Source organism: Trematomus bernacchii, unplaced genomic scaffold (genome assembly GCF_902827165.1).
Source record: "Trematomus bernacchii unplaced genomic scaffold, fTreBer1.1, whole genome shotgun sequence".
In the NCBI taxonomy this organism is placed as follows: domain Eukaryota; kingdom Metazoa; phylum Chordata; class Actinopteri; order Perciformes; family Nototheniidae; genus Trematomus; species Trematomus bernacchii.
The window spans coordinates 17589848-17610681 of record NW_022987648.1 but is presented as its reverse complement, the minus strand read 5'-3'; the positions used below and the strand labels follow the sequence as shown (position 1 = coordinate 17610681).

Genomic DNA, 20834 nt, shown 5'->3' with positions numbered 1-20834 from the left:
GTCAGATGTGAATGTGTAATCTAACATTTTCAGTAAGAATAATGGACAAAAGGAGTGCAAATACAAATTCAATTTATTGTAATCTGAACCAAAAGTTAATCAAACATGTTTTAAATAAAAAAGCACATATGGACAGAAGGTGTAAACCTATTAAATGTATAAGTAAACACATTTAGTCAAATAAAGTGACAGACAAGGCCTGTGCAGTTGGTATCAGCTATGCCCAGCATGGGCTCCTCCATCAGGCCTGGTCCTCCTCGCAGAGGAAAGACCCTCAGTCCTCTCCAAACCAACAGACTGGACGTCCATCACACGGAGGTTTCTCTCTGAAGTCTCTGCAGCTCTCTGGACACCACGCTGTCTCAATCCGTCCACACTGAATATGAGTGGGGGAAAATGAAAATAATAAATGCTTTAGACAATAAGAAATATAAAGTTGACTGTTGAGTTGCTCAGTTTTTTTAGATTGTCAATACTATTACTGTATAACTAATATCTCAGGTTAAGAGGCACCTTCAAATAAAGATTGGTCTTTAAATACATTTTGTCTTTTGAATTGTTTGTCTAAAGTCAAGGATCTAGAACTGGTACTTATAGTTTTAATGATACAGTCTGGTTATAATGCTGTTTGGAGGAGGCCTCACAGGTAAGAGCACTAACTAGCTACCATCACATGTACTGTACCTTAGCTTGACTTAAATGTATTAAACGTATAATTAAGTGATAGCAAAATATAAATAACTAATGTCATGCAAACATATTAATTTGCTTGATTCCAGTGTTGCATTTAGCACATTGCATACAAACGTTAAGGGATTTTAAGATTCTGAAGTATTATGCTAAAAACTCAATAATTAGATTATTATTTATAGTTTTGCTGAATAGTTTCATGTCCGCTTACCTTAGAAACGTAAAATGTGACGGCAGTGTGCAGATGGGGAGCATGTTAGCTTAGCTTCTTAGCTTGAGCTAGCTCTGTTACTTCCCAGCTGGAGGCAGCAGGTCCCGCCTCGGCTCCGCCTCTTTGCCCTTATTTGGGAGTTAGACTCAGACGTCACTGTCGAGCCGTTAGTGGCCGACTCCGCCTACTAAGGGCTTCTCGGCAACTCTGCAGAATCCTATGGGTGACGTCACGGACCCTACGTCCATTTATATATACAGTCTATGCCTGAAACACATGATTAGTGCCATGAGTTAGTGAAGCAAATTACAGAACATTGCACACTTATTCACAAATCAAAACGTTTTCATAGCGGGCGCGGCTGAGAATAGCTAGCTAGCTAGATGTTGTTAGCCAGCTTGGAGCTATGATAGCCAGTTCAGCTAGCATGGCTAGCTCGATCTACTGAGCAAATAAAAGTACATCTGAGACCAGTATTGTGCAGATTAAAACAGTGCAGTGCATGTAGTTTATTTTACCTTCGTCATCGTCCCGGCATGACTTTGCGCTGTGGACAGTTCCTAGGTGCGCTGTGGACGGTTCCCAGGTCGGCTGTACAACGGAAACTGCCTTCAGTAGAAGCTTCTGGATCGCGTCCTTCTAGTAAAACGCCAGAAGCGCCGACACATCCTCATCACTCCACCGCTCCGATGATTTATTTAGTGTTGCTATAATAACTGCTTTCACAAAAGTAATCTCTTCGTTGGTGCGCGGCGCTGAGATTTTAATGCGAGCAAATAAAATGGCGGCTTCACAAACGTTTTTGGGAGTTTTACGGGGCGTGGTTTGCATTCCGCCCAGCCAATCAGACATATGAACCTTTTTCTCCCACAAAAGTCCCTGCTCTCAGGGACTGAAAAGCGGGTAAAAATGGTGCTGATGAACTCATTTAGTTCCGGGGGCTTTTTGGTGTGAACGCAAATATATCGTAGTTCTGATGAACTATTGTGGGAAAAGTACTCCGGTGTGAGCGCGCCACAAGATACAATTCAGCATTCATTTCAATTAAAGAAAACTCGTATTTGCAACACTTGTTTGTTCCATTTCTATGACATTCATTGGATAAACAAATATTTTCACTACTTAAATTCAAATTCCAGTTTCTTTAACCTTAACTACTAACCTTGTCTACAATTAACGCACCTTTCTCGCTAAACCAAAGTAATGATAATGCACTTCATGTCCTTTTTTTATTGACATTCAGTTAGTGTAAAAGTATTATTAATGATTTGTCTATCTGCAATCTAAGTGCAAAATCGATGAACCGCTCCATTGTTGTGGTTTCTGTGTTACAGAACTGACCAGGAAGTACATTGAGCTAAATGAAAAGTTTTGCGAGATCTCGCAAAAACCCTTTGCGATATCTCTATCTTTTTTTTTTTTTTTTTTTTAAATCATTTTTTTTTTCTTCTCCATGTCCCCTAGGGGGCTCCGTAATTTTACTACCTATATGTCGTAGTTATTGTCTTTGATAACAGTGATGTGTTATCACATGTTTAAAAAGTTTGCACAAAGCTCTAAGATTCTGTAATTACCATGCCACAAACATAATGGGGAACATAACATACACATTCAGTCAGTGATAAAAGCACATGAAAGACAGCTTAACTGAACAATAATTTTCACAACTTACACATGTTGCTGCAGCATATAGGAACAATATATGAATGGATGTCATTCATCAATGCGTAAAGTGACGGGGTGGATTTTGCCAAGCCATCATTCAGTGCAACATTCCTTTGTGTCAGAGAGTCTCCTATAATTACTTCTTGCCTGGAGCTTTGCAATACAAAGCCTCTTCACCTTAAGCCCGACAGGGAGCCATGCATCCTCAGCCAGTCTGTACAGGACCAGCTGTATCTCCAAAACACTCCAGGAAAAGTACACAAAATGGTCACCTCTACCAGTGAATGGTCAGATGGTCATCTTTTAGGGTCTGTAAGGTGAAGTTCCACCTATACTGCCGCCAGTTATTGAGATATATTTCATGTCACCTGTCTACTGGTTGCCACCCCCTCTTCGCAAAACTATAATTAAAGAAAACAAACCACAAGTGCCAACAAAAGGTATATATCTACAGTAGTACACTAGTTGAGTAATACCTCTGTTTCTTAATCAAACCAACAGGAGCTTATTGACCCTTTTTATCTTTAGACAAGCTGACATTGCTTTGGGGTTTTATAATTCATTTAGGACATCTCAGATTCTTTAACCCTTTTACCTCAGGCAATGTTGATATATAGTCCAGGGCGGAGACCAAAGGTGATCAGACCTTTGCCATAGGGTCTCTAAACTTCCTGTGGAATTTATTCTGGCATCAATGTCTCCTCTTAAAAAAGGATTTTAACATCATTTACCAGTGCTATTTTTCAAATATGTTTATGCAAGGTTAACTGACTTACAGTAAACAACAGATTTAAATAACAAGAAAAAAAAAAGAAATCCGGACTAATAACTACCAAACAAATAGCTATTATCCAGATCTCACCTCACACAACTCTGCAGTACGTCTAACCCAATCAATCAAAGTATGTTTTCCTTTCAAAGGATATGAGATAATATGCAAATCTCTAGGTCATATAACCTTTGAAAAAAGACAAATACACAATATTATATAATTAAACAAAAGTTGTGCTATTCAAAAACTTCTAGTCAACTTATGCATCTAGTTGATTGAACTTACAGTGGTTAAAATACACATTTAAAGAAACACACAGAAAATTGCTGTTGTAAACACATCCCAGTTCTCCCTGAGGGCAGAGCGGAGTCCTGGAAACGCTCAATGGGCTCTGGTCTGGCGGTACCTCCTTATAAAGGAGGCGTGAGTGTCTGGGAGTCTCTCACTCTCTGCTCCACAGAATGACTGACACCGCTGCTGCTGCTTCTGTTCATCAATGAGCTAACTGGAGCTTACTGTGCACCTTCTGCTGTTCCTGATACCTTCTTCAAGTGGGCTGCACTCAAAAAGGACACTATAATTTGCAGCATTTCCAAAGGACTGTGAGTTAACTGTGAGTTGACAGAAGGACCATTTCTAAATTGCTTAATAATATTCATAACTTTTTTGTTTGACTCTAAATTGTCTGACTGAACTGAAATGTTTTAAAACTTAGCTCATCAAATGTATGGATTCACAAACTTTTCCACTCAATTATAGTCTTTTAATTGGTGGAATATAATGACACAAAAAAGAGTGACATGTATACTCAGAATATGAAGTATAAGCTACAGTATGGGTTGTAAGAGGGAAAAAAAACATTGTTAATGTTGTAGTGACAATAACATTTACGATGTAAGCGTAAACATCATTAAACAGCACAATATAATACAACTATAACATCAAATTAATTGCAATGTGTTGATGCAGAAAATAATTTTGTCTATGGTAAAATGTATCCATAATGATTTATTTTTGCTATTTTTCTCGAAAGTTGGGTCAAGGATGTTTCCCTCCTTTAAGTTGGTGCTGCTGGTCACAGCACTGACATGTGTTTGGGCGCAAGACCTTTATGAAGAGAGGAAAACTAACAAGAAATCCAGGGCCAAACCTGTGGCTGCAAATATACACAATGGACAAGGTAAGGTTGAAAATAAAATGAATAAACAAAAAAATGCATCATTTTGGCATATAGTAAAATTAAAATGTAATCACTTAGTGATACTAACACTTTAGAAGCATGTTGTACAACCAGTAAAGAGTCCTTCATCTTATTGTTTTGTGTGCACTCAGCCATCCTGGATGAGGACTGTAGCTTGGAGCTCTCCTTCCTGTTGGACAGCTCCGAGAGCGCCAAAGACAACCACGAGCAGGAGAAGCAGTTCTCCATGAACATGGTGGACAGACTGAAGGGCATCCAGCTGCCTACCGGCCAAGGATTGAGCTTGAGGGTGGCTCTTCTGCAGTACAGTAGCCACGTTATCAGAGAGCAGACCTTCAAGGACTGGAGGGGCACAGAGAACTTCAAGACCCTTATAACTCCCATCGTCTACATCGGGCACGGCACCTACACCACCTACGCCATCACCAACATGACCAGGATGTACCTAGAAGAAACCAGCCCCAGCAGCATCAAAGCAGCCGTGCTGCTCACAGATGGCATTTCCCATCCGAGGAACCCGGACATCTTCTCTGCTGTTGCTGATGCCAAGAACCAGGGCATCAAAATCTTCACTCTGGGCATCACCCGGGCAGCCAACGAGCCAGCCAATGTCGCCCAGCTGCGACTACTGGCCAGCTCCCCGGCTTCCCACTTCCTCTATAATTTACAGGACGAAGATGTTATTCAAAAAATCGTCACTGAGATTGTGAGTGTAATTCCTCGTCTTTCAGCAGTCAACACTGAGAAGAAAAGTGATGTATTTGCTTTGCATATAGATCAGTTCAGAGTTGACACAAAGGCAGGCTGGTTCAGGTATTTGTATAGAGATGGAATGATGACAATGCTCAGGGGAAACAAATGAAAGGATGATATGACAGCTCTGGATTTGAAACGTTTTACACAGCTTTAGAAAAATTATGTTTGAGCATATCCCCTAGGATTCCTAGAATTACACACATGACTGGAATTTAGACATGTATTACAGTTACTGGCTACAAAGATTCTTCAAACTGGGATAGTATTAAGGATTGTTCTCGGCCTTATCACTTTTGTCTTCTTTCAAGTTTAATTGACCTTACCTTTTGTTTTCCCAAACTTGTTTTACTTGTATGAAGTTTTTGTCATTTATTGTGCTACATTAAAAGATTATAACAAATAATCACTAAGCAACAACTAGACCAACCTGATAAGATACTACAATGATACAATATTCAAATTCTATCAGATATTCATCCACTTTTGTTTTCTTTGCAGACTAGCTTGGCTGAAGAATCAGTAAGTATTATTAATACTACAAAGCTCATATATGGAAGCTTTTGACATTTAATAATGTGTAATTTTGTGAGGTTGTATAGAAATACATTCAAGACAGCAAATGTGTCCTTTTTCTGAAGTGCCCCCTGGCTCAGAAATGTGCTTGTGAAAAAGGAGAGAGGGGACCCAGCGGGCCTGCGGTGAGTATTTACACTCAAACCTTTCAAAATATTCCACAAGTAGTTTCCTTTGAAGTGTCACAAGTCAGAAAAAAGGTTTCCTGACATGTTGGGAAGAGAAATCTATCATGATCCTTGTATTTGACGTATGGTAATTGTACCATTTTGAACAATCAGGATAATTACTTGTTTTTTCTCCTCAGTATAGCTTGCAGGCAATTGCCCAGAGGGAGTAGATATGTGAGCCTGACCCACATTTCTAAAATGCAAATCTATGGCAACAGGAAAAAGACATCAGAGACGATGGTCTGCTTTTCCCAGATAAATATGTTTGTTTTGCCCCGTCTCCATCAGCTATTGTGCATTTCTCGTGCAACATGTGTTGTCCCCCTTGGAAACCAGAGGCACCATATTTGTAGGTCCACTCCCCATAAAACTGGACCTCTGACCACCATAAATCTTTCATATGACCCGTTCTGCCACGGTCAGATACACAGGGATAAAGGACAGCACTATAGCGCATCAGATAATACACATCATTTCTGTGTGATGCTAAAAGATGATGATCCCCTGCCCACTCTAGACAAACCCCCCTCTTTACACTATTATACTAATATCTATCTTTTCAGGGGCCTGGCAGATAATCATGTTGCTGACAGCTGCATGGTTATTAACCAGGTGCTTTCTCCTAAAAAAGATTCTTTAAATTCTTCCAATCATACGAAGAGGCTTTTGAAATTGCTCTCATTAGTTTAATGGCCACAAACTAGTGATTTCTGGTTCTTAACAATTGACAAACGCTGTCCAGGTGCAGCTCAAGACCGTGACCCCCTGGCCCTGTGGACAAGATACCTCTTGCCCTCCCAGTTACCTATGTCTCAGTTCCTTCATGTGTTTCTCAAACAATGCCTGTCTACAGACAAAAACATACCAAATACATGTCCATGATAACCTTTTTTTTCAAGTTTGGGACATAGACCTGTTTGTGATTTGTGACTTTAGTAAGACACGACTAATATTTGAAATTTGTCAGAAGCAGTGGTTCTTTAACGAACCCTAATAAAAGGCAATACAAAATATGTTTTAAATAGAAAAAAACAGGTGAAAAAAACAACAAAACATTAGATTGCAATGTCTAAGTCCTAAAATAAAATCATAAATAATACTAGCTGTTGCTTTCATATTTTTTTGGAGGATGGAATTAATTAATTTGACATTCTAAACAATTGGTCTGAATAACACAACTTTAATTCTGTGTCCAGAATCAACTATGCTGCCCTGATCTACATTTTTGATTAAGGATGAAGATTGATGTGCTTTTTCTCCTGTATGATATTAATGGCCAGTTTAGTTAGATGTGCTGAGAGTTTATCAGAACAAACTTGTATGCCATGTCAAAGAGCTCGAGAAAAACAAATCTGGGGTGTACCCTTTTACGCCATAGACTCTAAGCCTTGCACTTAGAATGTGTTCTCTTTTTTACCCCACAACAAATGTTTTTTGACATTTGCCATGCAACATGAGCAAGCTGTCAATGTGGACACCAAGAGGTGAGCAAAATGTCAGTGGAAGAAATAAATCAACTTAACCCTAACTTGGTTCCATTCTACAGGGGAAAAAAGGTCGCTCCGGAGAAGACGGAGCCCCCGGGCTTAGAGGGCAAAAGGTAAGTGCTTTTCGATGGACATGTGGACTGTGCATGACTCAGCTGGAAGGCTTTTTCAGTTGTTACATAATATGGTTCATATACTGTACATATAGAAACGTATACATATAAAGCATTATTTAATACCTCCTGAGTAGTTATTCTTTTTCAGTTTCTGGAAGTAGTAAACTGGTTCAAATATTATAATTCATGTATTTAATAATTTGTAGCAGAAATTTACATTTTAGCTCTGACATTTGTTTAAAACAAACATTTAGTTTAAGGACAAAATATAAATACATTATACAATAAAGAAATGACATGCTTAAACATTTGTCAAGGAGTTTATGACAAACTCTATGAAGCGCAGTTTCTGCTTATAAAAACAACTTTTCGTTCTCTTCAAACATCTCCATTGGAGTACCACAAGGTTCAGGTTAAGGCCCTCTTTTATTCTCTTTAAATGCACTTAATATGATAAATAAAATAAATATATATATATTACTGTCACACTAACAATTTGTAACTGTATATATATGTTATATATTGTAAATAATATTGATTTATCGTGATTATAATCTGCTCATATTGAGTTTATTAATTTGTGAATAATTATATACAGCTGTTCAACATCATCTTATTGTTGATCTTAAGTTATATTATGTTCAAGCTTATAGCACTTAAACTTAAAAAATACAAGTTTTCAGTCTATTTATATTGGTGCTAACTTTAAATAGAGGATGTTTCATGTTGTTGTCTCTCTTCTCAATCTGTTTAAACCTGCTATATGTCACTGTTTAAGGATATTCATTGATTAAGAGATACAAGCAGTTGTAACTCTTATTCAATGATTCAATGAGTGTACTTTCTGTCACATCAGGGTGAAGCAGGACTAAGTGGTCTACCTGGAAAAGAGGGTGCTGAGGTACATTTCAACATTTATGATCAAAGTAAGAAAACCAATATCTCTGTGGTTGTTCACAAATAACATCCCATTCATTTTATTTGCAGGGGAAACCAGGTTACAAAGGAGAGCAGGTATGTGATCTAAAATACGATACAATACTATTTTATGGTCAGATCATGTCTTTAATTGTTATAGCATCGGATATACTGAATACTAAGACAATATACAAGAAAAACGACATTCAATACAACATCATAATCACTGAAGACATTTAAATGAATGACAATATAATTTTGTCTTGTCGGAAACAATGCAAGTCTGTTCAGATTGTAATTTCTACATAGGGCGAGAGGGGTGAATGTGGCACTCCAGGAATCAAAGGAGACAGGGTACAACCGCACTGTCGACACACACTGAATATTAAATTTCCAGTTTGATCATTCCTTACTGTAAATACTGTGTTTGGTCTGATGAGCTTTTTTCTTTCCTGTGTGATGTGGTTCAGGGCCCTGAGGGACCAGTTGGAACAAGAGGACCTAGAGGGCTGCAGGTCAGTAGTAATCAAGTAGTAAAATATGCAACTATAATGTTTAAATAGAGCTTGTGTTTAATTGTGAATATGCAGACACATTTATCCAAACATACTTATTAAAATGTTGTGGGATGTGTTTTTTATCAGTTTTTATCCGTTTTTTTTCATCAGTTTGTATCAGTTATTTTATGTTATTTCTGCGCAGGGGTTACCAGGACCACATGGGGACGTTGGACCAGAGGGCCATCAGGGAAAGCAGGTCAGCCCCTTTTAGAACACTTTTGCTTTCCTCATCGTGCACATCTGCTGTGGCCTTTACATTTCCTTTTGTGATTAGTTTAAACTAGAGATTGGAGCTTTACCACCCCGGTCTTTACCGTGCAGCACAGAGGACTGTTTGTCTGGTAATAAACCCCTGTGTGAACACTCGGCAACGAGCCAACGTCTTCCCCATCATTACTGTTATTCACCAGCATAGGGATGAGCCATCAGCAAAATAAAAACACTAAAGATTCTGCTAATGATCTACTCGTATCCTGTTACTAAATACAGACTTGGAAGTGCCGTCAGCAATGTCAGCTCGTCCAATAAATAACATACATGGAAGTCAGTGTTGGGTGTGTCGCCATGTGAAGACTTGTAGGAAGCATTTGCAAATATTAACAGGACTCTTGGTGGTCTTTCTATATAGTTTATCTTCTGTTTCTGTCGCCTAAAGAGACTGTGAGACATGTCTTTTCACAAATTAATTTCATGGAATAATAAAATGTCTAAATAGTCAATTGTATTCAGTTTGTATTAAGTGAATTATTCTGGTTAAAGGAAAGTAGTACAATGATACACATGCATTCATGTAATTCATCCAAACGTTGATGAGAGCCTCCAGCAGTTCTTTGTTAATTTGAGACACTGTTGTTTGGGGTTTGTCAAACTTTAAAGCATTACTTAAGCTCAAGTTAAGCTCTTATGTCCTGCCCTGCAGGAAGATAATAAGATATCAGCAACACTAAACAAAATATTTACATAATTTATTTCATCTTCAAAGAAGCATGTTACCTGCATGTGTGTGTGTGCAGTATCCATGTATAAGTCTGTACTATCAAATTTAGTTTTGAGTTTGATATTTTTCTGAGGTGCAACATAGTGTTTAATTGTTCAATAATAGAAGGACATTTTTATGGAGGAAAGGATGACACCAAACTTATGGTTTAGGACTTATTTTTAGGACTAATTTTTTTTGTTTCTAAATTGATTAATAGTAGTAATAGTTTTATTATGTTTGTGCTGACAGGGTGAACGTGGCACATCTGGCCCTCCAGGAATTCAGGGGGAAACTGGCATTGGCCTTGCTGGACCAAAGGTAAATTAACTGGCATTGGCCTTGCTGGACCAAAGGTAAATTAACTGGCATTGGCCTTGCTGGACCAAAGTTAAATTATGTTATGGATTATCCTCTGGATATTGTCTTGCACATTGTGATTGTTTGCTGCTATATCAATTTATTTAAGTTTCTCTTATTAAATGGTCTGTTACTATTTAAATCTGCAGGGTGATATGGGATTCCAGGGTCGAGCAGGTCCTCCCGGCCCCCATGGAGTGGGCGAACACGGCCCTCCTGTAAGTTAAACAGGAAATGATTTGTGTCTCTGTGGTGATCATGATCTGTTGAGAAAGCCCACACAGGTAATTTGACCTGAGCATTTTTGGGTAACCTTTTGTACACTCTTGCTTTGTTTACAGGGACCTCAAGGACAACAAGGTGTTCAAGGGGAAAGAGGACCCCAAGGCGAGGGGCTTCCCGGACCAAAGGTATTTTTCCAACTCTATCGTCAGATAACTCATCAAAACAATAGTAATAGTAAAACTAGATCACACCATGTCTATAAGGTATGGAAAGAGACAAGGGTCAGTTGTTGATTAATTCATGTGTATATGCTAAATATGCTAATATATGTATATTGATTTTGGATTTTGCTTAAGGCCTATCTTTGAGTTCAAACTAATTATAATACAGTAAGGAAGTCATCTATGTCAGTATTGGAAAATTACATACAATCTTTTTTTTTCTTCACATTTACCATTGTGATCGCATTATTGAGATAATTTTGCAGACATCTGCTGCTTTTGTTTTTTATTATATTATCTGAATCATGTGATCAAAATGTTGAAATAACCAAGAAAGACATCTTACATTTTGGATCATTTTTCTAAAACCTCTAGTGAATAGCTGACTTCCATAATTTCATTTCAAAAACCATGAAAGCAATAAGCATGTCCAAACCATGTGCATCTCTCTTGTTGTGTTGTGAGTTGATAGATGCTTTCAAAAACATGAGCTCTCATTAAGCAATATGCGTCATGGAGACTATTTTGCCGTTCATGGTATGCATCTGTTGAAACCAGATCTCACTCTTTTCCAACTCACTGACTCACATCTCAGGTGTTCACTGTAGCGTTACTACTCACTCATACAATGTTATACTGTAAGCCTGAAAAATCTGTATGTTTGCCTGCCATGCTGCAACATGCTGCATACGTTTACACCAGACTCTGCAAATACTCCATTCAAATAGAGAAAACTGGGATTAAACCAAGGGTTATACAAGACAAATGCTAGACTGAGCCCAATGGTATATGGCTTACAGTTTAAATACACAAGTACATTATTATTGCAGCAGAACAGAGAAACCATAACCACAATAAAGTCAGATTAATTAATCATATCCAAGAGCATACAAATAATTGCCTCTCCTCTCACAAGACAGAACATGTGGGTGAAATTGGCAACAAGAGGAGCATTTTTATGGGGAGGTACAGTTTTATTTCTTAGAGAAAGCTGTTGGAAAGTGAACACTAATAATGTCCTCAAGCAACACATCTGTTTTACCTGTGCCACACTTCCTAGTAGATTTTACTCCTCTGCGGATTTCTACCTCTTGTAAAATGTATCTGAGCACTTTTGTTGGGGTGATCACAACCTCTCTTCACACGTCCATCAGCAACTTCTTCATTTCATACTTCAATGCCACCGGAAAAAGTTCATGCAGTCAAGAAATACCATGAAAGAAAATTGTTCCATTCTTTGTGCGTAGGATCAGTTTGTATCAATCACAAGAGGATAACAGGAGCCAACATGCTTCCCTTCCATATGCTCTTCACTGAGAACAATGCACACTTGGCTGCGATCCAAAGGCAAGTGTCTGTGATATACTGACAGATATCATGTTTTCCTTCACAGGGGGAACGGGGGCTCGGCGGACCGAGGGGACCAAGGGGACAGCAGGGTGCAGGAATCAAAGGAGAACGGGTGGGTTATAGAGGTTTCACCTAACAGAGAGAATATGCTGCATGAACTGATTTTTGTGTTTCTTAGTCTTTACCATCACACATTGATTAGTGGAACAGTGTGAGCTCATGAATTCGTCAAACTCAAAATAATACTAAAAAATATTAATAATTTGGCGCTTCACAATTGTGCTATAATTAAACTGAACATTATTTGATTATTCTGCGTATTTCCCAAATTGGATAAAATATGCAAAGTTTTCTCTTGTGTAAAGTACCTCAAGTTTGACAGACCAAAATTGTAAGAAACCAATAGCCTCCTGAAGAAGCCCTGAGAGGCAAATAAGAAAAAAACAGATCTAAAATGTTTTTTCTGCTGTATGTATAACTAAAGAAATTGGATTTGTCATCTTTATAATCTTTTTAAGTTTGTAAACATTTTTCAATAATCAAAAAAGGACTGGGATTTGTCAAGCTGTTCGCTGATGTAATTCAAATTTCGGCCACAAGAGGATAAAGTGCAACACCACCCTATGTTCTGAAAAGGACAAAACGTTTAAGTTTTCTAGTCAAAAGTTACTAAACAAACATGACCATAATTTCACATAACCTGCTAACACACAAAACAGGTATGTTGTGTTTATTATTCATGGAGGATTAGAACATACCATGAATCAAACACAATAAACTAGTCCGATTTGTTTGAAAGAATTAGAAAAGTAAAATTCAGTTGAGACATTGTGAAAACATTTTGTAGTGAAGCGAGTCACAGAGAACTGATACTTTGATGTTGTACTTCCAGGGTGATATGGGGCCTCTAGGTTTTCCAGGGCCAACTGGACTGACAGGAGCGGGCATACAGGGAGAGAAGGTCGGCAAAATGTCTTCAATATATTTTCCCAAGCAAACTGACATTGAGTAGTGGGACACTCTAACTTGTATTACTACCCAGGGAGTCGAGGGTCCAAAGGGTCCACCAGGTGGCAGAGGAAATCGGGGAGAAGGTTTACCTGGACCTAAGGTTTGTTGCTGTATGAAACACACATACTGCAAAGTGTATATAGGGGTTAGGTTTTTAAGTATGATGAGCAGTTGTCCTCATGCTTTTTGTATTTCTAGGGAGATCAAGGTTTACCAGGAGAGCAGGGGTCCACAGGAGAGAGAGGCCTTGGGGAGCCAGGTTCAAAGGTAAATAAGTTAATTATGGTCTATGTTGGCGTATCGGAAGTACCAACTTAATCAAATCAAATAATACTGTTGTACTGTGACAGGGGGATCCTGGATCAGCGGGTTTGGGGGGCCTGCCTGGTCTTCCAGGAGAGGACGGAGCTCCAGGGCAGAAGGTGAAGTACATTATGCCGACTGTGTAGAAACAAACTTTGCATTACGATTGACTTTAGTGATACAGTATCTTTGATGGGGTTTTTGTATAAATAGAAGACTCTATTGTCATTATATATACACAGTACATGAAATGATGAATGCCTGTACCATCGGTGCTTAAAATACACACACAATACACAACTTTGCAAACCATTTAAAAAAAGACAAGCATTAAAAGACAAAGACATTAATAAAGACATTTAAAGTGCTTTTGTTAAATAAATAAAGCAGTTATGCAGTGTGTATGGCTTTGGGAAAGAAACTGTTTAACATTCTGGTGGGTATAGTGTAGATATTTATGTATTTCTCTAAAGATCTATTTACTTTTGAAAACCTTCTGAAGGAGTTGTCAATATGCCATTGCACTCTTTGAAATTATTTCATGTATACACATTTCTTAATTAATAGTTGACACTTGATTTGTTCAAGTTGTTTAAAACATTAAAGGAGTAGCCATTACAATTTGCACTCCTACACCTATTTGTATGTGAAGCATACTAAGCATAGAGTTCAAATAAATTGCTATTTTTCTGTAAATTGAATGCAAAAACAGGTCTGGAATCAGAATGAAATGGGTATTTGCCAATATCCAAATGTAGTTTTTGGAAAAAGATTGGAACGGAAAAAGGTGGATCGGTGCATCTTTATTATGAACTCACACTACATGTTTTCCTTTGTCCAATGGTTTGAAATAAACAAAAAACGTATTTATTTCCACTTTTTGGTCTCAGCTCATGGTTATAAAAGTATTACTTCTGTTTCATCCATCTTTCCTCTCATAGGGGGAGGGTAGTTTACCTGGTCTAAGAGGTGCTGAGGGAGCACAAGGAATTGGCATTCAAGGAGAGAAGGTATGCATTTATATTACATTATAAATCCTTGTGTTGTTCAGAATGTATACAACAACAACCGTTACTGTAATCAGATATATATGATCTCTCCCAGGGTGACCAGGGTCTGAGGGGCATCCGAGGGTTACATGGACCACCTGGGATATCAGGACCATCTGGACCAAAGGTAAGAGTTATTGAACGAGTATTGTATTAGGGTGTGAAAGCTTCCATGATAAAATACGCAGCCTCCATTTATTATATGATGGAAACATTGCCGTAGGTTGATTTATGGCACACTTTACCACAAAAACAAGTCCTCTGCAGGAGGTTGGCAGCTACACCTTTGTTGGTATAAAGATGTCAATTGGATGTTAAGTTTGACTTTTATCTTTCAGGGTGAACGTGGTTTGTCAGGCCGGCAGGGCATGCCGGGACAGCCAGGACGGTCCATATCAGGTCCAAAGGTAAATAAATAAAAACCGATCATCGAACTGTCTCTTAACAGATCTTGGCACTGAGGTTACAAGTCAAAAGAGCTGCCAGATATGGCGCGTTTCCACTACACGGCCTCGCTCGGTATGGCTAGGCCTCGTTAGGACTGGCTCACTTTATGGCGCATTTCCATTACAGTTTAGGAACTGGGGTAGTATCTATAGTAACGCAGTGTAGGCGGAGCCGTGACGTCATCTTCAATGAGAACCCCAGAAAAACAACACAGCCGTTAGCTGTTAGCACTCAGAGCTCACAGCTCCTCATATATGTTCAGAAACTAGACAAAAGTTAAACAAGTACACACCACAGACTGCCTGTGTCATGGTGAATACAGTCGCTGCTTTATTTATGTCTGTATAGGCCGTTGTTGTGAGTGTGGACGGTCGGAGCATATACTGCGTTAGCTTAGCCAATCTCCATTTAGAAAACACGCATTTTAAAAGGTTTTTCGCCTGCCGTCTGTCTGCAGACTCGACAAAGCATTAATTCATGGTTTTTACTAACCGGTATCAGTATGTTGTTACTTCGGCATCATTTTGAAACGTGTATTACAATTAAATCACGGTCAAATATGTCCATCTTGTTGTAGTTGTAGCCCCCTTGCCAGCGATTCTCTCTCTAGTTTAGCATACTCAGCCCGACTCAGCCTCGTTGTCTCTGGCCCTAGACCCACGATTTTATGAGGCCAGAAAAACTGTGAATTAGGACCCGCCGGCCGGTACTAGGCCAAGTGGAAACGCAACCAAAGACGGGCCGCTGACGTCACAGCCCTCTTAAACCGTGCTCCGCGCTGTAGTGGAAACGCGCCAATAGAGTCTGATGTAATGCAAGAAAAAATTGCTTCACCCACTCATCACTATGACTTTATTGTCTTTTATCCAGGGTGATGTAGGAACTGCTGGTCCCTCTGGTCCTGTTGGAGAAACAGGCCATGGATTACCTGGTCCAAAGGTAAAAACTCAAAAAATGTAGGACATTTGGTAACCATATTGTTTCAATAAGCATACTGATTTGTTTTGTTTTTTATCAGGGAATTAACATTAACTGAACACTATGGCAAAGATTGTGAAAACAGAGCGTTAAGCTAAAATATCTTGATGGTTTTAATCACTATATTTTCTTTAATTAGGGTGATCGTGGTCATCTGGGTCCATTAGGGCCAGTTGGACCAAAAGGCGAAGGCTTCCCCGGACCTGTGGTTGGTTTTCTCAACCTATTCACACATGCTAAAATGCAGTAACCATTCAATCCTGTTCAAGTTGGCTTGATCTTAATTAATACATGTATTTATTTCAGGGTCCTCCAGGCCTGCCAGGATTACAGGGCGAGCAAGGCCCAGAAGGAGTAGGAATCCCTGGTCCCAAGGTTTGTGTCAACGCATTCATTGGTTTGTTTGTTTGTTTGTTTATTTGTGTGTGTTATTTTGCATGCTTTGGGATGCCCATAGAGCATATTTCATGATGTCATAATCTGTTTCAGGGTGATGTTGGCTTTCGAGGATTGCCAGGTTTGCCCGGGCCAACTGGAGAGGGCTTACAGGGGCTGCCTGTAAGAACATTTTCTAACTAACTAATCATAGCGAATAACCACAAATATAAAATGGTTGACTATCCTGTGATTGTATGCTATATGCAAGTTGATGTTATTTTGTTTGTTTTAAGGGTAATGTTGGGAGGGCAGGACCTGCTGGTCCATCTGGTCCTGCAGGAGAAGGTATTCAAGGCCCAAAGGTAAATCTTACCACTCTTTACACAAGTGCCATCTTTCTCGCACTTTCTAGCAGAACAAAACATATTCATAATTGGCGATCTACATACGAGTGTGGAAAGCTCCCCATTGATTCAATAAATCTAAAATCTGATTTCAGGGTGATGCAGGATCTCAGGGTATGACTGGGCCAAGAGGTCCTCATGGAGATGGATTGCCTGGATCCAAGGTGATGTTTAAAAAACAAAACAATTTATTGATATCTTATTAACCGGCCTCTGATTGACAGATTGCTCTCAAATGTTGCAGGGTGATCGTGGATCACAGGGTGAGAGGGGCACGAAGGGTACAAAAGGAGAATTGGGAGATGAAGGAGTCCCTGGTGAACTAGTAAGAAAAAACTATATTTTCCTCACAAATAAATAATGAAACCACGATTTGTAATTCTTATTACCCTATGTACTGGGCCAAAATATGAATGTAATGTTTCAATTTTTCACCAACCCAGGGAAAGCCTGGAGTTAAAGGAGACCAAGGACTCACAGTAAGTTCATCAACAAACGTTTGAAAAATTCACTGAATAATAGGGATTTTATACTTATATAATATGTTCAAATTCTTTTCAGAGAGAAGACATTTTGAAGCTGATCAAAGAAATCTGCGGTAAGACTACAAGTCTAGGCTACTGTTATAACCATTAACTGGTATTTATTTAAAATGTGTATTTTCTGTCAATTCTTTGGTTCAGATTCTGAAGGCATCATTTTCTATACAGTAAGCTGTAAAATGTTTTATAGCTGTAATGATTGATGGCCGCTTAAAAACCTTAACATTTAAAGGTCACCTATTATGCTAAATCTACTTTTTCATGTATTTTATACATAACTCTGTCCCCTCTGTATTAAGAGATTCGGAAAGTTTCAGGAAAAATATTCTCTTTTTTTGTCCTGATCCATTTATATAAAAACCTGTCTGAAAATTAGCTGATCAGATTTTGGCCACTTTGTGATGTCTCAATGTTTTTGGGGGTTGTGTAACCATTAGCCAATAACCAACCAAGGTACCACCCGCCCACCTTATCACCTGCATCTCCTCCTTGAGCACCATTGTGTTTTATTAAACCAAACATCTCGCAGAGGGGCGTGGCCAGCAGCAGCTACTTTGCATTTAAAGCTACGGACACAGAATCAGCACTTTTGAAACAGGGCTGAAACAGAGGGGTTTATGGAATGCTACAATTAATGATATGTTTGGTATTTGAGCCAAACACTTCAGAGACATGCTTTGTATATAACTGAGACCTATAATATATTGTTGAAAAAGAGTATAATAGGGGACCTTTAAAATGCATATTGCAAACATGTCAGCAAATAGTTTACCCATTTACACATCCAACAGACGTGGAGAAACATTCATATTAATTTGTTCAATATTTACTCTTCTTTTAGCTCTGTTTTGGTCTATACCAACTCTGTACCGACACAGTTAGCTTTAGCCGCTAACTGTGTCTTCCTGGTGTTTGGAGCGACAATTGTCATTGTGGTTTTAGAGCTTTTTCAGTGAAAATAGGAGGGAAAGTAAACCAAAACATTAAAGTTGTTCATCAAAAAATCGAAATAATGACCTGAAAGACGCTAAGAGACTCCATTGAGTATTGTGATGATTCTCTGTGAGTTCATCATTGCGAGCAAACCCTTTCATAGGACCACAGTGACAGTATTCTATTGTTTTCAGGATGTGGCATCAAGTGCAAGGAAAGGCCGATGGAGTTGGTGTTCGTCATCGACAGCTCGGAGAGTGTCGGCCCCGAGAACTTTGAAATCATTAAGGACTTTGTCACCAGGTTGGTCGACCGGACCACAGTCGGACGCAATGCCACCAGGATCGGACTGGTCCTTTACAGTCTGGATGTTCATTTGGAGTTCAACTTGGTTCGCTACATGAGCAAACAGGAAGTTAAACAGGCCATCAGAAAGATCTCTTACATGGGTGAGGGCACCTACACTGGCACCGCCATCAGAAAGGCGACTCAGGAGGCGTTCTTCAGCGCTCGGCCTGGAGTCAGGAAAGTAGCCATCGTCATCACCGATGGTCAAACTGACAACCGAGAGCCAGTCAAACTTGACATAGCTGTGAGGGAAGCTCACGCCACAAACATCGAGATGTACGCCCTGGGGATCGTCAACTCTTCTGATCCCACGCAGGCTGAGTTCCTGCAAGAACTCAACCTCATTGCCTCTGACCCCGACAGCGAACACATGTACCTTATTGATGACTTCAACACTCTACCAGGTGATCGCCACAGTCAGATGTTGTAAATATCATTCCTTTAGCAATGTGTTCATTCAAATATAGCTATAATTGTTTTCAGCTGAGAGGCAGTAAAGTGCTTTATGGTTAAACAGATTTTTTCTTTTCCAGCACTGGAGTCTAAACTCGTCAGCCAGTTCTGTGAAGATGAAAATGGCGCCCTCATTTACAATCGTTTAACAAATGGAAACTGGAACAATGGCCATGGGCATGGTACTAATGGAAACAATGGCCATGGTACTAATGGACATGTAGTGAACAACAATGGATATAATGGCAATAATGGTTACGTTGTATATAATAATGGATATGGAGACACTGGAAAAGCTAAAGATAACCAAGAGGAGAATCCAAGTTCGGGGCGCACCAGCAGCCGAGGCCGTGGAGACACCTTCGCGCTGCCCATCAGCGCTGATCCCCTCCCAATCCAGGTTTGAAAACTCACACTGGATTGTTTTAAATTAAAGTATACTTGTTGACATTTTCTTCACTGATGGTGCACCATTCACAACACTGACATGTTTTAATGCTGTCCTCTAACTCCAGGAGCTGGAAGATGATGAAGGTGAAGATTTAGACTACAGAGCCCAGACGCGGGGCGCTAACACGGTAGCAACCGTAGCTGTAGTTAACAAAACAACATCTTTATCGCCTGTAAGAGAAAGCTCCGACTTCAATGAGGCCGTCATATCATCTTCTTCATCCTTATCTTCTTCTGCAACATCTGAGTCAACACTGATCTCAACTTTAGATTTAAGCTCTGACCAGTTGCAGCCAGTGGTGAGTCCAGTCCTGCCTGAAGGTGAGTACTGCAGCCTGCTCAACATCACCTTGACGTTTAACTGACGGAAAGTACAGATGTTTATAATAAAATAAATGATTACTGAGGGTCCTGGAATGGTGCATGCCGGCTCACTGTCATGGCTTACTTGGAAACTTGGATAGAACAAAGCTATTATTGATGTTATTTAACACCTGTGCTTTTCCTACTATAACAAGCCAAAACAGCTGCTGTGAAAAAGGCCTATTTGTTTTTATGTACATACATTTTTGGGGGAAAATGTGCTTCTCACACACCATTTCTCCTCCAGAGGCCCCTGCTCAGGACCCTCGCTGTAACCTAACCTTAGAACAAGGCACCTGCAGAGACTACACCATATACTGGTACTATGACATGCAGGCCAATGCCTGCGCACAGTTCTGGTACGGAGGCTGCGGTGGAAATGACAACCGTTATGAAACAGAAGATGAATGCAAGAAGACTTGCGTTCTAAACAAAACAGGTAACTTTTATTTTATTTTATAACAGACAACATTTTGCCTTCTATTTTTCATTATCTGAATATTGTTGTCTTATCCCCAGCAGGATAATAGGAGAAGCCATCAGAAATCAGACTTGATTACTTTACTGTTTGTTATTTTAATGTGATGAATTCTGTCAGTTGGGTTCAGAAAATAATTTCATGCACTTTTTGTAACACTTTTGTCTCCACACACAAATGCATATAACAAATAAAATAGCAAGACAGAATTAAAAAGCCAATTGAATCAAATCCTAAAATAACTTTTGACATGTTGCTGTTTCAAACCAAAGATAACTGACTGACTTCACTAAGATTCACTTCTACAAAACTTTATTACCTCAAATGATATTGTTCTCTACAAACCGGAATGAATCCTTTATTTAGGGTTTGTCTGTCCTGGTTTTATTTAACAACCTACATTCATTTTGTTATCATTTAGAAATGTACCTTTAGATCATTCTTAT

At 39.2% G+C, this 20834-nt stretch overlaps 1 protein-coding gene across 1 annotated transcript; it reads left to right on the top strand.

Moving 5' to 3' along the window:
- Nucleotides 1-1437: 1437 nt before the first annotated feature.
- Nucleotides 1438-20437, top strand: col28a2a (collagen, type XXVIII, alpha 2a). Its single transcript, XM_034134236.1, has 36 exons — nt 1438-1465; nt 4372-4518; nt 4671-5245; nt 5794-5814; nt 5934-5993; nt 7585-7638; nt 8498-8542; nt 8629-8655; nt 8869-8913; nt 9030-9074; nt 9262-9315; nt 10348-10416; nt 10605-10673; nt 10797-10865; nt 12295-12363; nt 13144-13212; nt 13294-13362; nt 13461-13529; nt 13613-13684; nt 14507-14575; nt 14670-14741; nt 14953-15021; nt 15932-16000; nt 16179-16247; nt 16346-16414; nt 16529-16597; nt 16711-16779; nt 16917-16985; nt 17066-17146; nt 17265-17300; nt 17383-17419; nt 18491-19048; nt 19178-19497; nt 19613-19868; nt 20158-20349; nt 20433-20437. Exons 1-36 carry the CDS (start codon nt 1438-1440, stop codon nt 20435-20437), a joined length of 3765 nt encoding a protein of 1254 aa, XP_033990127.1.
- Nucleotides 20438-20834: the final 397 nt, after the last annotated feature.